The following is a 16,902-nucleotide window of genomic DNA, read 5'->3' as shown; positions in this document are numbered from 1 at the left end:
ATTTATAAAAATAAAAACAATTGCAGACTTTACCGTAACCTCAGAAAAATATCATGGGCAGGTTCGCCGTTTCATCACCGAAGGAATATCGTACCTCATGCCATTCCTGCAATAACGGCAACAATTATAAACACTCCGTATACAATTCGAAAGTTTTTTGTACTTACCATTAAACTACACTGAAGTTTTTTTTTACGCGGTTTCTTTTTACGCGGTTTTTTTTTACGCGGTCCGTCCTAAAAAAAAACCGCGTTATTTCAAGACCCGTCGTAAAAAAAACCGCGTTATTTCAAAAACCGTCGTAAAAAAAATCCGCGTTTTTTCAAAAACACGCGTAAAATAGTCAGCACCACAACTAACGTGGCTTGACTTTTTTTACGACGTTTTTTGAAATACCGCGGTTTTTTTTTACGACGGGTCTTGAAATAACGCGGTTTTTTTTTACGACGGGTCTTGAAATAACGCGGTTTTTTTTTACGCGGGACCATTACCGTCGTAAAAAAAAAACTTCAGTGTACTCCGCCCTATGGAGCTATGGTTCTAATTAATTTTGCGAGGAACAATCTTTGTAGAGGAACAAACTTTTACACAGCAGTCGTGGCACAACGTGAAAATGGTGTTGACATTTCAACTTGACAGATAAGCGATTTACTGATTTTCAGCAAGACAATGCATTGCTGATATGCGTTCAGCAATATGTTTTGCTGATTTTCGGCGATATTTCAAACCGATGGCTAATTGTCAGATTTTTTGCTGATTACCAGCAAAAACATTATTGCTGAAATGAATTCAGCAAATAGTAATGCTGAATATCAGTGAAACACTAATGTAAGTGCTGAAGTCCAGTAAATACGTACATTGCTGATATGCTTTCAGCAAAAAATATTGCTGGAAGACGAAGAGATAGGGTATAGGGTAGGGCGGGGCAAGATAACGTTGAGTTTATTGAAAGAGAATACAATTTTGCAAGGTACATCTCAGTAGTTCTTTTCTATATCATGTTTTCTACCACTCATAAACATGGTAGGGTTCAAAATTCACAATAAGGATGATTCATTTGACTAAACAAAAAAGATGTTTTATGGTCAGCTCGAACATGCTGCGGGACAAGACGAGCACCCCTACGGGGCAAGAAGAGCACTTCATTGAAAACCCAATATTTAAACTATAAATTGGCCATACAGTGATTGATATAGCAAATCTTGTTTATAGCTATGGTATCACGTTCCAAAATGATCAGTTTCTGTTTAGATTATTAAAAAACTAGAAGTGGGTAATGTCTGAGACATAACCGCAATGTTGACGTAGGACAAAGGCTGGAACGAGATTCCGACTTTTATATTTCCTTAATACAATGTTTGTTGTTATGATAATACAAATGGTGGACTGATGTGTTGAGTAAAGTTGTTGTGTGATCGCTTTCGCTGAACGCATTCACAACCCGACACACATTTTTGCTGTATAAGAGTAAAACAAATCACTCTTAAGCTAACTTTAGCTCAAGAAGCTGTTATTCAGCTGGTTCTGTTATTTGGGAAGATGTTGACTAGTTCAAGAGTTATTTCGTTTTGAAGAGAAATGGTTAAATTACTGTTCTACGAGAGAATTTTCATCGAGCGGATAAATTATTAGATAATTGAACGGCGTTAAATAGATCTTTTCAACGAAAGTTTAACGTGAAACTCTTTCGACAATACGTTGTTTTCATTTAGGAAGAACATTAGTAGCCACTTCACTATTGCTGAACTACCAAGCTTTCAATCTGTCGCTTTTAATTATCCGAATCATAACTCTTGAGGAATCATTTTCGCTGATCCTGGAAAAGACCGTTTATAAAACGGAAGATTTTGGCAAGACAATTGCATGAATTCATCACGCAATGCGATTTTACCCATACTGAATGCGGCCGTTTGCTGTCGTGGATGAAATTCCTGGTGCTGCCACCACGATAGCCGAGAGTCATCGCTGAGTTAGTGTGCTGCTGCCTAGCTGGGAGGTGGCATCTCCACTCTCCTGGACTGATCCATGGAAAATGACGAAAATGGTCTGAGGAAACAGCTTTTATGCCCCTAGATTAGCAGATGAAGCTCCTCCCATTCGGCGGGCTTCCCAGTTTATTCCGTTTGCATGACCCGCCCACATTGTGTCAGACGCTTAAAACTACTGCAACCGTTCTTTGAGACAATTTCGAATCGAACGGATAAACTAATCGAAGTATTGAAAAATTAAGATCATTTTAATTCGATAAACATTAGAATGAAACAATGTTTCAGGTACAATTCTCCGAATAAGATAACGCGTTGCTAAATTACGGGTAGAAAGATTAGTGATCGATTTTGCTGTTTCTGAGCCACCAAGCATTCAACCATTCACTTTTCGAATGCACTACACTTTTACCGATCGTTGAAATATATCCAAAAATTATCCGATTCATAACTCTTAAGGAATAATTTTCTCTGGTCCTGAAAAGGTCCGTTCAAATATCGGTTGATTTTAGAAAGACAATTGAAAATTATCCGCACTGAATGCGGGAAGCCATCGAAAACTGCCGCCGCCTGCTGCCGTGAATGAGATTCCTGGTTCTATCAGATAGATAGCCTAGAGCCGTCGCTGGGTTGGTGCGCAGCTACCCAGCTGCGGAGGTAACTTCCATTGCCGGGCCCACCGCAGCCGTGATCAGTGGATGAGATTTCTGGTGCTATCACTCGTCGCAGTTGACGTGCTGCTGCGCAGCCGTGGACGTGATATCGTCGGTTTCCTGCAATAGGGGCACAACTCAAAAAATGTGAATTTTCAGAATAAGCGTTTGAAAATTGGCAATCATGAAGCACCTCCTGCAAATTCACTTATTTCTCTCATCATTTGACAAAAGTAAACAAATTTTGATTGTTGTGTCATTGAAAGGGGCTGAAAGACTATCTGTTTCATGAATTTTTGACTACTATTTTTCAACGACTATTGAAAAAGTTGGCTGATTTTGAGTTGTGCCCTTATTGCGGAAAATTGGTGAAAATGCCCAAATCTCGCGTTTCACAACGAATTTTGGAACGGGTCTTTGTGAGATGAAATTTTACATAGTTTTTCATCATTTGCCATCAAAATCTCAAAAATGACAAATTTTGAGTTGTGCCCCTATTGCAGGAAACCGACGATATCCACCTCCACCCTCCCTGACTGATCCAATGAAAATGACGAAAGAAATCAGAGGAAACAGCTTTTATGCCCCTATAGCAGATGAAGCTCCTCCCATTCGGCTGGCTTTCCAGTTTGTTTCGATTGCATGACCCGTCCCGCATGCTTCGGACGCTTCTAACGATTTTCAACCAAGAAATGAGAGAAAATTTCATTTAACAAAATAAAGTAACCAAAATATAAAAAGATTTAGATCATTTTAATTCGAAAAATGCTAGAATTAAACAAGGGATCGTCCTTAAATTAGGGCACACAAAAATTAGTCATTTTCAACCCCTCCTCATCCCTATGTCACACTTTTTGTATGGGACCTCTGAAATTTTTGTATGGATTGTCACACTTTGCTGACCCCCCCCCCTTTAAACGTGACGTAATTTCTGGACGCTCCCCAGTGTTTCACGAAAAATGGTTCTGATAGGACAATGCGTTGCTACATTCTGGGTGGAACGATTAGTGGCCGGAATTCAATTTTTCATTTTTCGATTGAATCACATTTTTCTCGATTGATGGAATGAAATTATCTGATTTACAACTCTTGAGGAAATATTTTCGGTGGTCCTGAAAAGGACCGTTCGATTAATTGACGATTTAAGGAACGAAATGGCATGAAAACATCATGTCACGCAATGCGTGTTGGTTTTCTCCTTAATGCTAAATACAGGATGCCACCGAAAACTGGTACGTCGCTTTCTGCCATGGATGAGATTCCTGGTGCTATCCGCACGATAGCCGAGAGTTGCGGCTGGGTTGATGTGCCACTGCTCAGCTGTGGAGGTGACATCCACCCTGCTTGACTGATCCAACGAAAATGACGAAAGAAATCAGGGGGAACAGCTTTTATGTCCCTAGATTATCAGATGAAGCTCCTCCCATTTGACTGGATTCCAGTTTATTTCGATTGCATGCCCCGCCCCGCATGCACCAGATGCTTGAGACGGTTAATCAACCGAGAAATGAGGAAATTTTCATTTAACGAATAAAGTAACCAAAATATTGGAAGATTTGGATAATTTAAATTCGAAAAATGGTTAAATCAAACAATGTTTCACGAAAAATGGTCTGGGTATGATAAAACGTTGCTAAATTCCTGGTGGAATCATTAGTGGCCAGCATCATTATTATTGCGGGGTCACCAAGCATACAATTTTTTCACTTTTCGGTTGCACCACACTTCTACCGAGCGATGGAATGAAATAATTATCTGATTCACAACTCTTGAGGAATAATTTTCTATGGTCCTGAAAAGAACCGTTTGAATATTGGACGATTTCAGGCAGAAAATTGATATGAATTTATCATGCCATGCAATGCGTGTTGGATTTCTCCGTGCTGTTTGCTGGAAGCCGTCGAAAATTGGCCCGCCGCTTGCTGCTGTGGGTGCGATTCCGGATTTTGCTGCTGCCTCTGCCACCACCGCCGAACAATCGATGAAAAGTATTCTTTCCTTGGTCTGTTGCGTTAGACGGTTAGAAGGCGAATGCACAACAGCACCCTTGCCGACAACCACCGCACCGACACCGAGCCGACACGGCCGTCAAAGAAGAATGAGCGAAAACGCAAACAAAGAAAGTGAGCAGCTCTCGTTCGATGCGTTCACCTCGAGACGACAAAGACAAATGAGGGAAGATGCGAAGAAGCAGTAGCTTTTATATTCGACGGGAGCATCCAAAATGTGCTCGATCGTGATTGGCTGGAATAAACATAGGTTCACTTTTCCCAATTTTTCAATAGTTTGTTATTGAAAATCAGTAAATGTTAATATTGGACATAATTGGTGTAAAGATTTCCAATCAATTGGAGCCAAAATTTTGAAAATTCAACGAGAAATGGCTGAGTTATTAACGCTCAAAATCTCCACTTCAAACGTAACGCGGCCGATTTCTGAAAATTTAGAATGACACCCGGTATAGAAAAGAGAGACGTAGTCCTACGTCAAAATGCGGTTTTATAATACTACTTTATACTTTGTACGAAATGACCCGAAAAACAATGAACGATTATTAAGTGGTTTATTTTTAGAGATTTACGCAACCAAATAGTTACAGCTTGAGTTACAGAGAATACGGAAACCTATGTTTGGCACTATTGAGTGGATTACAATAATTTCAAAATATTTTCTATACTCCCATCAGGGGTGCTCATCTTGCCCCAATATAGAGAAATAACTAAAATTGAATAAATTGTAATGTTTGTTGTTAGAAAATATTTTCTAATATAACTTAAAATGCTTTGTAGTATGCTAGTAATGTTGGCTGATAACCAGAATTATGGTAAAAATTTGATTCTGACGTAAAAACCTTATTTTATTCTGATGATTTCTTATAAGAAAATGCTAAAACTCCATGATATTGACTAATTTGACGATATTTTTCAATTTGTTCATTATGAAGTACCTTTTTTCAGGTTTACAAACAGGATGATCTTTATTCTAACGGATTATGATGTTGTTTGAACAAAATTCATCATAAAAGTAGTAAAGCGGAGGGGTGCTCATCTTGCCCCGTCCTACCCTACTGTGTTTTTTTGACATACATCTCTGTAGAAAAAACTACGTAGAAAATGTAAGAAATTTTGATGCCGATAATTTACTGAAAAGTGGAATTCGAAAGAACAGCCTATGCAGAAAAGAAGGAAAAATGTATGTTGAAAAAATAAGCAGTTGCGAAGCCAATAATTATACCAATAGCCTCAATAGTAAAGGCAAATCATGCTTATTTCCAAAGTTTTTCTTGTCAAAAAAAAACTTTTGGCAGGTTGTTTCTTCCGGTGATTTTTTACGAATAAATATTTGATTTTTAGCGATTATTATAAACCATTCAGAAATAAAACAATAGTATTATTTTCTTTCTGGGGAATGGTACATTCTGGGAAATGAAATTCTGGGGAGAGTGTATAATTTAAAATACACATTAATAAAAACTAAAAAAAACATTCTGGGGAATGGATTTCTGGGGAACGGTACATATTGGGGAATGGTACATTCTGGGGAATGGGTTTCTGGGAAATGGTTTTCTGGGGAATGGTACATTCTGGGGAATGGAATTCTGGTGATTGGTTTTCTGGGGAATGGTTTTCTGGGGGATGTTATAGAATCTAAATCACTCGGAGCATAACTAGATAGCAATATTGTTGCAATCGATAACGACTTTCACTGAACCGTTCACAAAACCTGGTTACACAATTAGATATTATGTCCCGAGCAAGAATATTATATTGAAAGATAAAGGGAAGTGATATGCACAGCACAGACTGACGCATTTCTTTTATATCTACTTATACTTTGTTTCATCTTCAGAGTCATATAATAGCATCAGTAGGTATATAGATCACATGCATACAAACGCCTTTACATCACGTTCCTAATTCGTATGCATATCAATAGATACAGAAGGCCGTATTGCTTCTAACTTTCTAACATAAAACATTATCCGCCTCGATACGTCTGCCCTATCTTGGCATCATACATAAACGCACATATAACATTCGACTAATAAAGTCCGGAACTTACATGCATACATCCGCAAATGCTAGGGCTATCTGCTCCCACTGGAGCCACTTGTTCCGGGCAGTTTGTCCTCCGCGGAGGCCGTATCCAGCAGACTGTGCAGCTTTCGTTGAGAATTCTGCGCTGATATTCGCAAAGCCGACAGCACCAGCGCCGTATCGTATTCCAACTGATTTCCCTTTTCATTATCCAGGTAGATCTCCTGGAGGCGTTCTCCGAATCGAGACAAAACGCGAGCTCGATAATCTAAGGAAAAAATAGGTATAATGATCAAATTACAAAACACCACAAAATAATCCTGAACAATCTTACCAACACTACCGGCGACAGGGTTTCCCATCAATCGCAAGTTTTCCAACAACGGTAGATTGCCTATGTGATCGATTTCGTTGATGTCATCGATCTGATTGCAGCTCAGATCCAGATTGACCAACGAGTACAGTTTGGATAGGCCCTCCAGCAGTCGGATTTTATTCTGCGACAAGTTCAGGCTTACTAAATTTCCCAGCTGTAGGTGCCAGTCTCGACATTCCGCTATTCGATTGCAACGTAAACTCAGCGCTTGCAGGTTGTTCAAATGGCTTAGGTGGGCTATACTTTCTATTTGATTTTTGTCCAATACCAGGTCTTTCAAATTGGGAAACAATCGGATCGAGTGATCGATTTCCATCAGTTGATTTTCCTTGAAGACAGCGTGTCGCAGGTTTTTCCATATCTGAAAAAAAAAAATGGAAATGTGCAATACCGATCAGACGTACGAGAACTTGAAGGGGCAAAGGCTTCTCGATTATGAAGGTATGTCAATCTGTCGGATTTGGTAATATTGTTTATGAAAAATAGTAAAAAAATAACTTGGCAAATCTCATTAAAATTAAAAAAACGCCTATGTTCTATTTTCCTGTACACACAGATCGCTCACATCAAGAGAAGAAGACGTCAGTCATTGACAGCTCGTGGTTCAGTTAGAACGAAATAAAAATTAACTCGTTATTTGTTACAAATACTTTGAAGTTTAAAATTGAGTTTAATTAACATTTTTGTTAATTGAAGCTGAAAAGTGTTGCAAGTCACCCCGTTTGACGGTGAGTAAAACTATCGTTTCCTTTTTATTCGCTATACGAAACCCACAAGCTATTTAAACCGGGATGATGCTAAAAGATGTTTGAAGATTATAAAACCCGAACAATTTTCTTTAAAAAAGAGGGCCCCTCAGGTTTCACACTTGTGAATCCGAACCTGCATAGATGTTAGAATTCCTACAATTAAAACTTACCTTCGACCGATCCAACTCCTCCGTGCTGTTCCGGTGAATATCATCGCACAAGGTGATCTGCCGGATGTGCTTGATTTCGCTTTTGTAGATCTCAATCCGGAGCAAGCTTTCCCGAAGGCCACCTACAATTCACAGAGATATGATTAAACTCTTGTTCTTATTATTCTATAAACAGAAAATATCCACACACTTACCAACGTTCTCGATGTTCTCCGTTGAAATGCCATAAATTATGAGATTTTTCAGCCCTCGGAACACGCTCAGATCGTAACGCAACTGGGACGGAATAATATTGCTACTGCCGATCGGTTTGTGCAGCGCGTGCGGAATGTACTTATCGGAATCGTCGTCGTACAGAATCATCGGCAGGCTGTTTTTGGTCGGTAGCACTATGACCGTTTCCAGCTGGGAGCAGAAGTCCATTATGTGGGAAAAATTCAACGCCCCGTCAGCTGCTTCCGTGGAAGGGCAGGGAATCTTCAGTCTCTCACTGAAGGCGTGCAGCTCTAGCACGGAGAAGCCATACTTTTTCGACTTGGCTAGAAAGCTTTCCCCACGAAGGAAGAAGCAGTTTGCCAGGTTTTGCGACAAAAAGATGATATCGTATCGGTGGAACTCTAGGAATTCCACAAATTCTCTGGGCATGGTTACCTTCAGGAATGTGAGCATCTCTTTCAGATACTGTTCCAGCGCTTCCTGGCGCTTCTTCAGAAAGGTGGGACTTTTGTTGCCTATCACCTTCTTCGGTGGAAGCTTGTCCTTGGCTACACTGCGCTCCTGAACCAATTTGGCGTGAAGATCGTCAAAGTCCCGATACCGTCGGTTGACGGTCCACATGACGTGGCCACACTTTACCAACACCTCATAGTAGTTGACGCTGTCCACGGTGATAATCCGCGGAATCGAAATACTGGTCTCGTTCGAGTGCAGCTGATAGTTGGACATTGTGTTATCTTAAAACTGCGCCAAGGTCAGCCACCTAATCAGGACGGCGCGGGGCGTTATGCAAGGGGCCCGTTCTAAGAATTCAATTTTTACGCACAGACACGCCACTTCTCCGTGATCTTTTCAACTATTATAATCCATTTGGGTCTAAGGATCGGATTTTAATGATTATTTAGAGTATTCGCTTAAAACTGAATATTTAATTCATCAAATTTACTCGTACAATGTTGACGTTTCAGGTGCGACTGGACTGACGATGCACTTGGATGCAGTTCTCACTTTTTGTTTTGATTCGTGGAATGCATTTCACATTTTCTTTTTACTTGAAAAGGCCTTCGGCACGCTCATCTAGGAAGATCTAGGACATTCAGATTTATAGATGAAAATCTCGTAAAGGCCTTTTCAGTTGACAGGTTCGTGCGTACACTAAAGTACCCTCTAAAGAGTACTTTTTCACCCATTCTGAGAGTAACTAATGTCGAATTCGTTTTTGAACCTGGGTTGGAACTGGATCGGCGGAAAATGTGTAAACAAACAACGTCAAACAAAGTTTAGTACAAGCGAAACCGAAGTCGGATTGGGGTTGAAACTGTGATCTGGTTGTGAACCCAGGTTGGAACTGAATCAAAAACGAAAACGACATAAGTGAACTCTTAAAAAGAGTACACGGAACCAGAAATCAACCCAAATATAGGTTCTTTTTACTCATATCGGCTTTTCCGTGCGAGAACCCAAATTTGGCTAAACCGCGGTAAAGCTCTGAGTGGGTAGTTTCCTTTTGATCCCGGCAGAAAATTGCAACCCATCGCAAAGTTCTTTCTACCTATCGTAGACTTTCGAAAGTACCCTAGTGGGTTGAAATAAACCCACTTTTGGGTAAACGGCAAAAAACCCAAATTTGGCTTCTCGCACGGACATTATCGGCTAGGTAGCTGCTTCTCGCTTTGTTTTTGACAACATTGTGAAGGGGAGAGCGAGGAAACAACCCACTGCTGGGTAAAAAGTTCAAGCGGTTTACTTATTTTTGCGTTCTTTTAACGTATTTTTTAGGTAGTTTGTTTTTTCCGTGTAAACGACGTGTACTCATTAAAGAGTAAATCACTTGTACACTCAGCCAAATAACCTTAAGATTTCCATAAGGCCCAACTTATGAAACGGCCTTTAAATAATTCATAATGATTCAGATGAATTTCATAAGGTCACCCCGCATAGAGAAATACAATTTGTATTACAGTCCACACAGTATGTCTCCTTTATATGTTACTATTACTGTACCACGCACTGTTGATTTTCTGTTGAAACTATGAAACTCGAAGTGTTCGATCATAAAGAACGGTTTATGCAATCCATTCCAATCTGTAACAACATATCTTATTGTGCAGAAATTGTCAAATAATATAAGGATGAAAACTCGGGAGGCATGGTGGCAATATAGAATAACCTTTTCTCAAACGGTTTGTTATTATATTTGCGCAACACACCTACACATATGTATTTCACTGTATGCCACATACATTCGACAGTTTGCCAAATAGTTGCATACATTGGTATTTGTAACGTCCGGACTTTGAGTTTTCAGATTTGTTGGAAAAAAATACAAAATCTTTCGTGAGGTCGCTTGCCAGCTGAGTGAAAAACAATCTGGAGTTTGCTGCGGTTAACGGTTTGAAGCGCCTGCGGAGCGGTCTGCATTAAACAGAGGTAGGTTTTGCGTGATTATTTTATTTTGTTTTTGTTGGTATGTATAACTCATCGAATCAATTATTTTACAGAGTTCACGAACTTTGCGGGGTTCCGCAAAAAAGAGATGAAAAACAGTCATCCTGCTGAATGTTTAAATTGTATGGGAAATCGGCTCCCATCGGAGGAAGATCCCCAGTGGGCTTTAATCACCATAGATGCTACTGGGTCCAGGTACGGATGCCTCGCAAGTCGGATAGTTCCAGCTCCAGCAGATATCACCATGGACATCATCATTGGCCATCCGATCGGAATCACCCGAGCTGCTCGAGGAGGATTTCATGCACACAAGATCCACCGCTTGGATTTATGCGTTGAGGACATTCGACAAAAGTAATGCGCTTTGGACGAGATCTTGAGGATGAGATCGATAATAAATATGAAAAATTTGATTGAATAAAAAAATCACTGGAAATAATTAGCTTTTTATTTTAACGGTTTCAATACAATATAACCATATACCATACATTTCAAATACCATAGATGACAATAAATCAACAATACCACATACAGTGTTCATTCTCTTTTATGGTTTATTATTTAACTGCTCTTTAACCATTTGCTATGCAGTGAATTGTCTGAAAAAGTGGATTATAAATTGACCGTATGCTTTACTGTTTTGCGAAAAATTTGTTCGGGAAAATGGGCGATTTTTTATGGTAACCTATCTTAACCGCCTATTCCACATACTGTAAATTGGCGGATTACCGTTTGTCAAACAGGCAAATCTGTACATGGAATGGTTAGCTTACTGTTATCTCCGGCAGTCTGAGAAATGGTTGAATGACAATTGCTAATGATCACATACAGTATGAGAAACAATGCATTTACTGTTTGTGATTATGCGGGACTCTATGACGTAAAATCGTCTCACAGCGTGGCTTTTATTCATGTTTAGCAACATGGAATTCTCAAGCGTCGGTAGCCGTGTGGATAAAACACGGGTTCGGTGATCCCGACGTTCATGGATCGAATCCAGTCTGCATCATTTTAAGATTTTTTTGTTCTTTTCATAAGTCTATCTTATGAAATTTGTCATAGCAAGCACGATCAATTTTCATAAGGTATTCTTATGTCATCCATAAGAATTAGTTATAGCAAATTTTCATAAGGTATTTCGATGAATATCGCTAGTTTTTTTCGCTGAGTGTACGTCAAAATAAGGAGCAAATTTTACCCATATATTGGGAGAAGAGTAAAATTTACTCTCTTTTATTATCTCGTGGCGGTTTTCAGAATTTTTGGGTTCATTATTATGCCTCTTAAGAAAAATCAGAATATGGCGATTATCTGCCTCTGGCTTCTGATATAAGCGCGACAGTCACTAATCATAACAGCGTCACCAGATTTAAAAGTATATGTTTCCCTTATATGGGGTTTGACAGCAAGAACACTCATTCAACTGAGCCACTCTTGCCGTTCGTCACAAATACATTCAAAAACATCTGTCACTTCGCAAAACCCACGTGCTTTTGTTTTTGGCGGGAACACTTTTTCTTTTGTTTTGCCTTGCGACTGTCATGCGGCGGTATGCCTTGCGAGCGTACGACCGCCGCAGGACTCTAATAAAAGATAAGCGCGACAATAATGTAAAATTGACAAATGAACTGTTTCTCACGTAAAAATTGTATTTATTATCCTCGTTATTATCATTCTAAAATGTATTAAAAACATTAAATTTCATAATAGTCGTCTTCTCATGCCTCTTTCTGGTTATGGAAGGGAAGCTTCTTATTTTCTCTGCTCTTCACTCGTTCTTTGGCATACTTCATCCTACATCAATGAAAAGGCTGTAAATTAACAAGATTCGATTTTTTCACCCGTTCAAGAAAAGATTAAATAAATAGCTCTTACCTACAGCTGCCAGCCTTGCAAAAAACGAATCGACTTCGACTAGGTGACTCCAATTGCCGATCACGAATTCCAGCCAATCTAATAAAGTGCATTCTATGTTAGATCGCAATGATGATCGAATTTTATTGTACTCACCTGCACTTTTAATTATTATTCAATAATTTAATTTAAAGATATTTGATTTCTGCTATCAATTGCGGCAAAGGTTTCAACTGCAAAAGCTCAACAAGTTTTTCACCTATTAAAGGGTACATACCTCGAACTTAAAAGTGGGCGAAAATCACTCTTTTTGCAAAATTTCAAATCACCCTTTATTTTGACATTTCATACATCTGCAAAAAGAGGGTACTTTTTATATATACTTTAAAGAGTAATGCCAAGTTCGCAGTGTGCACTGTGCAGCTCTTAAAAAAGCCTTTCAAACTGGCTATCGCTGGCAAACCCTGGCAAACGATTCTGATGCGGGCAAACGAATTAGTGGTGTGCTGCAAGGTTTTTTCGTCGATCAACTCTTTGTCGTTCTTATTTTTATTAATGAACAACATTGCCATTTTTTGTTATAAACCATATAGGTTTGAACCATGAAAATGTGAAAATATAATCTGTTCCAATGGTTTAGCACATCGTAAACTAGTGAAAACCGATATCAAAATATAATTATTAATTTTGTCGATTTCGTAAACCCGAACAAGAAAAATAATCGACTTTCAAAATTTTGAGCACCCCTATAAAAATTCCAACTGTCATCGAACTGAAGTTTTTTTTTTCAGTTTCATCAAAACGTAAACAGTTTTCGCGCTTGCTCGGAAATTTTTTGGAAAGATTTTTGTATTCACATGTAATTTCCGTAGAAGCTTGTGGTCACTATGAGCAAACCAGTCCGTTTGGCGTCCTTTTGTCGCCTTTGTCTGTCGAAAACGAAAGACAAAGTGCCGGTGTTTGCCGAAGGGAACTTGCTGGAGAGTCTGCTGAGGCTGATCGAAATTGAGGTAAGTTGGGCATCTTTAGGGTTTTAACGCGGATGTGGAAGCGGGGCATTCATGGGTGTTTTCGCTTATTCACAGATTGATGAAAACGACGAACCGGACGCCGTGGTCTGTTATGACTGTGTGGTGACATTGGAAGGATTTCATCAGTTCAAGGAGCAGTGCCATGTTAATGATGAGTTCGTGAAAACGATTCCGCCCAAGGCGGATAATTCCGGGTCGTCCGGCGGGGAAGAAGAAGAGGACGATAGAGAAGAGAGTGGTGCCGAAGACGATGAAGGTATGGAAGAGGAAGATCGTCTTGAACTTAGCGAGGCTGAGGAGGTGTTTCATGCGCTACCGTCTCCCCCGGCAAAGTCCGCAAAATCGAAGCGGAAGGCTGCAGATGTAAGTCCCAAGAAAACTCCCGCTAAGAAACCTACAACGCCGGTACAAGCCAAAAGACCGAAGATGGAACAACCCGCCAAAGATAAGTCTCCGAAAACTAGCCTCGATGAGTTGCAGGTTTTGCAGGAGTCCTATCCGGATTACTTCTACTTCGAGAAGGGTTCCCGCTCGATCTACTACACGCTGATTTACTACGGTGAACGGTTCAATTCGGCAATTTTTGCGGAACGGACCACCTACTGGCAGTGTATTCACCGGCGGAAGTATACGTGCCCGGCCCAGGTCAGGGTTTCGAATGATTACAAGTCGTTTGAGCGATTCTACGAACACACACACAAACAGCTGCGCGAAAAGGAAGGCCAAGCGTTTACGCCGCACGAAGCGCTGCCGGAACTTTTCAAAATCTGCAAGAGAATCGTGGAACAGGTAAGAGAGGATGTGAAGTGTTAAGATTGCAATGTGTTTTTCATTTCACTTAAGTTCAACATTTCCATAAGAAGTTTTTGTTTGGATACCTACCTACCTGTCAGAACTGCTGACATCTGAGGTTTTTTCTCCTTATGAGAATTAAACATAATATGTTTAGATGTTTACATTTAATGTTCCTTATCAATTCCTCAAGGGAATTATTCTGGATTTTACACATAAGGCCCTCTCAGCATTTTCCCAGATATATTCCTTCTTAGATTCTAAGATCTAAGATCTTCTGAAACTCCTCAAGAACTTTCTCCGGTTTTTTAAGGGGTGATACACAAATTATATGTCACGCAAAAATCAATCTTTTCTTCAAATTAACATCTTTGGCCTAGTTTTTCCATACCGCTTTTCCATAAGCTCATGGTGAAATACGACATGTTCGATAATTAAGACTTCGATTTTGATTAGAACTTCGATTCGATAAGTTTGATTTTGTATGAATCAATTCTCATTTCAATTATCCCATTATATTTTATTAATTTCAACCGTTATTTACTTTGATATGCAGAAAAAAATAAAACAGTACAATATGAAACAAGACGTAAAGGAGGAATCCTTTGAAAGTCAATTTCAAGAGTTTGCCGAGGAATCAATGCGCAATGCTGCAAATAAAACTGCGAGTCCAGAAGTCAAAAAGAAAAAGTATTCTGATATTTATTCATCGGACTCTGAAGCAGAATCTGGTTCAGATACTGAGGTTCAGTCGAAGAAGAAGCCCAAGCCAAGCAGTAAAAATGTACAACAGAAGAAACAAGCAGCGAAAGAACCTAAACCAGTCAAGCCTAAAGAGGATGACTCAAAATGCGATGAGGACATTGATTTAGATCCAGACGAAGAGCAGGAGTTGGATCTGGAGCAAATCGAACAAGAATGCGATGCCCTAAATGTCCCGAAGCGACCCAGCGGTGGTCCGACTCTGGAGGAGATGCTTGTCCTACAGGACTCCTACCCGGACTATTTCTTCTTCGAAAAGGGTCCCCGTTCCATCTATTTCACCCTGGTGTATTACGGCGAGCGGTTCCACTCTGCTCTGTTCACCGAACGCTACACCTACTGGCAGTGCCGGCATCGCCGCAAGTATCGTTGCCCTGCGCAAGTGTGCGTTACCAACGATTACAAAACCTTGGAACGCCGCTACGAACACAGCCATCCGGAGCTGCCGGACAAGGAAGGGCAAGCGTTCACGCCGATGGAAGCTCTGCCGGAGCTTTTTGAGGCTTGTCGGAAAATCGTCCACAAGGTAAGGCCAGTACAACTCGCGGCATCATTTTGAAACTGACCATTTTATCCCGTTTTAGAATCGAGCAAAAAGGCGTCAGAAACTTCTGCACAAGTATCAATTCCTGAATTCAATCAACAGTTCGGACGATCAACCAACAAACAACGATAGCATGGACATAAACGAGGATGACCTAATTGAAATAGTTGACGATGTTGGCGCCCAGGAAGGAACGCCAACCAAAGACTTTGAGTATGAGGAGCTGATTGAGGAAGATTAAGAGGTAAACATCCTAAATTTGATGATATGATAGTTCAACTACAGTTACAAAAGGCATAAGATTCGAATTTGGTTACCGACCAACAACGATTTAATGGTTGCGCATGTATCACTAAGTATCACAGTGATTGCATATATGTGTACCAATTCAAATTGTAATGTTTCGATAATCTGCTATGTCTGCTCGTCTTTGGTTGAGGTTTGATTTCATCAAATATTTTCTTTGCAGGTTAACATGGTATCGTATACTTTATAATCATGTTAATAGTTGTACACAGTTAACTTCATAGTCTTTCTTTTAATTTAAAGTGTTTCATATTATTTTACAATAAAAGATAGATCATAAAACAGAACCTTTCATTAGGAATAGTTTGAACGAAATCAAATATGAATAAAAACGGACAGCAGATAAGCTCGCGTCTGTGTTAAATTTTTTAAGAAAAAATCATGTCTTGAGAAGTTCTGCACTTTCACAGTTTGCTGTTAATCTCAATCACTTTTGATGACATCTAAGATGGAGCTCTACATTCGAGATCCAATTGTGAGGCCACCTTTGCACGAATTATAGGTATAGCGCATCTATTGATGAATACCTGCAACCGTTGAGTGTTCTCCACTGATACACAACAGGTTTCACTGGCGTACAACAGCACAGATTTCATGTTTGAGTTGAAAATTCGGATTTTGGTGCGTCGACTAAGGCTGACACAAATTTCGATTTTCTCTAATGTCACCCCCCCCCCCCCCCCCTCGGAAATTTTTTGTCGGTTTTTGACATCTTGAGGGGGGACATAAATAAATTATTTAGGAAATTTAAAAAAAATTAAAGTGAAATTAGAGTCTTCGAGAAAATTTATTAACAAATCCGATAAGTTTTACGATTTTGCCTAATTGTTTGGGTAATTTTTCATCAAATACATTTATTTTTTATCATCCACCCCCTTGACGAGACAACGAGCAAAGTGACAAAAGAAGAAAATGAGATTTGTTCCGGCCTAATCTGACTCGCAAAAGCAGTTCTCGCCTTCTTGACCAGTGCACCTAT

General features: G+C 39.7%; 2 protein-coding genes across 4 annotated transcripts; one reads left to right on the top strand and one right to left on the bottom strand.

Annotated features, from left to right (window-relative positions):
* Positions 1-6,471: 6,471 nt before the first annotated feature.
* Positions 6,472-9,246, bottom strand: LOC109422260 (nischarin). Of its 2 annotated transcripts, none has more exons than XM_062860090.1 (5): positions 9,139-9,246; positions 8,165-9,062; positions 7,971-8,092; positions 7,010-7,412; positions 6,472-6,943 (listed from the first exon to the last, which is right to left on the bottom strand). In XM_062860090.1, exons 2-5 carry the CDS (start codon positions 8,913-8,915, stop codon positions 6,726-6,728), a joined length of 1,494 nt encoding a protein of 497 aa, XP_062716074.1. In that variant the 5' UTR covers positions 8,916-9,062; positions 9,139-9,246; the 3' UTR covers positions 6,472-6,725. The 2 variants fall into 2 exon arrangements, with proteins under 2 accessions (XP_062716074.1, XP_062716073.1); XM_062860089.1 differs by having other exon boundaries at positions 9,133-9,171.
* Positions 9,247-13,272: 4,026 nt separating this feature from the next.
* On the top strand, positions 13,273-16,205 carry LOC109422259 (uncharacterized). Of its 2 annotated transcripts, XM_019696871.3 has the most exons (5): positions 13,273-13,498; positions 13,574-14,308; positions 14,868-15,599; positions 15,658-15,861; positions 16,087-16,205. In XM_019696871.3, the coding sequence occupies exons 1-4, from the start codon at positions 13,376-13,378 to the stop codon at positions 15,856-15,858; spliced, it is 1,791 nt and encodes a 596-aa protein (XP_019552416.3). In that variant the 5' UTR covers positions 13,273-13,375; the 3' UTR covers positions 15,859-15,861; positions 16,087-16,205. The 2 variants fall into 2 exon arrangements, with proteins under 2 accessions (XP_019552416.3, XP_019552415.3); XM_019696870.3 differs by having other exon boundaries at positions 15,658-16,205.
* Positions 16,206-16,902: the final 697 nt, after the last annotated feature.

This window comes from Aedes albopictus, chromosome 3, assembly GCF_035046485.1.
Source record: "Aedes albopictus strain Foshan chromosome 3, AalbF5, whole genome shotgun sequence".
Classification (NCBI taxonomy): Eukaryota; Metazoa; Arthropoda; class Insecta; order Diptera; family Culicidae; genus Aedes; species Aedes albopictus.
Note: the sequence above shows the minus strand (reverse complement) of the source record. Positions and strands in the feature narration are given on the sequence as shown.

Excerpts from the sequence above, each read along its gene's own strand:
- LOC109422260 (XM_062860090.1), bottom strand. The coding sequence starts at position 8,915 with ATGTCCAACTATCAGCTGCACTCGAACGAGACCAGTATTTCGATTCCG. Across the intron at positions 7,413-7,970 it reads AGGAGTTGGATCGGTCGAAG|ATATGGAAAAACCTGCGACA; the intron begins GTAAGTTTTAAT and ends TTTTTTTTTCAG. Across the intron at positions 6,944-7,009 it reads CCCTGTCGCCGGTAGTGTTG|ATTATCGAGCTCGCGTTTTG; the intron begins GTAAGATTGTTC and ends TTTTTTCCTTAG.
- LOC109422259 (XM_019696871.3), top strand. The coding sequence starts at position 13,376 with ATGAGCAAACCAGTCCGTTTGGCGTCCTTTTGTCGCCTTTGTCTGTCG. Across the intron at positions 13,499-13,573 it reads TGAGGCTGATCGAAATTGAG|ATTGATGAAAACGACGAACC; the intron begins GTAAGTTGGGCA and ends GCTTATTCACAG. Across the intron at positions 14,309-14,867 it reads GCAAGAGAATCGTGGAACAG|AAAAAAATAAAACAGTACAA; the intron begins GTAAGAGAGGAT and ends TTTGATATGCAG.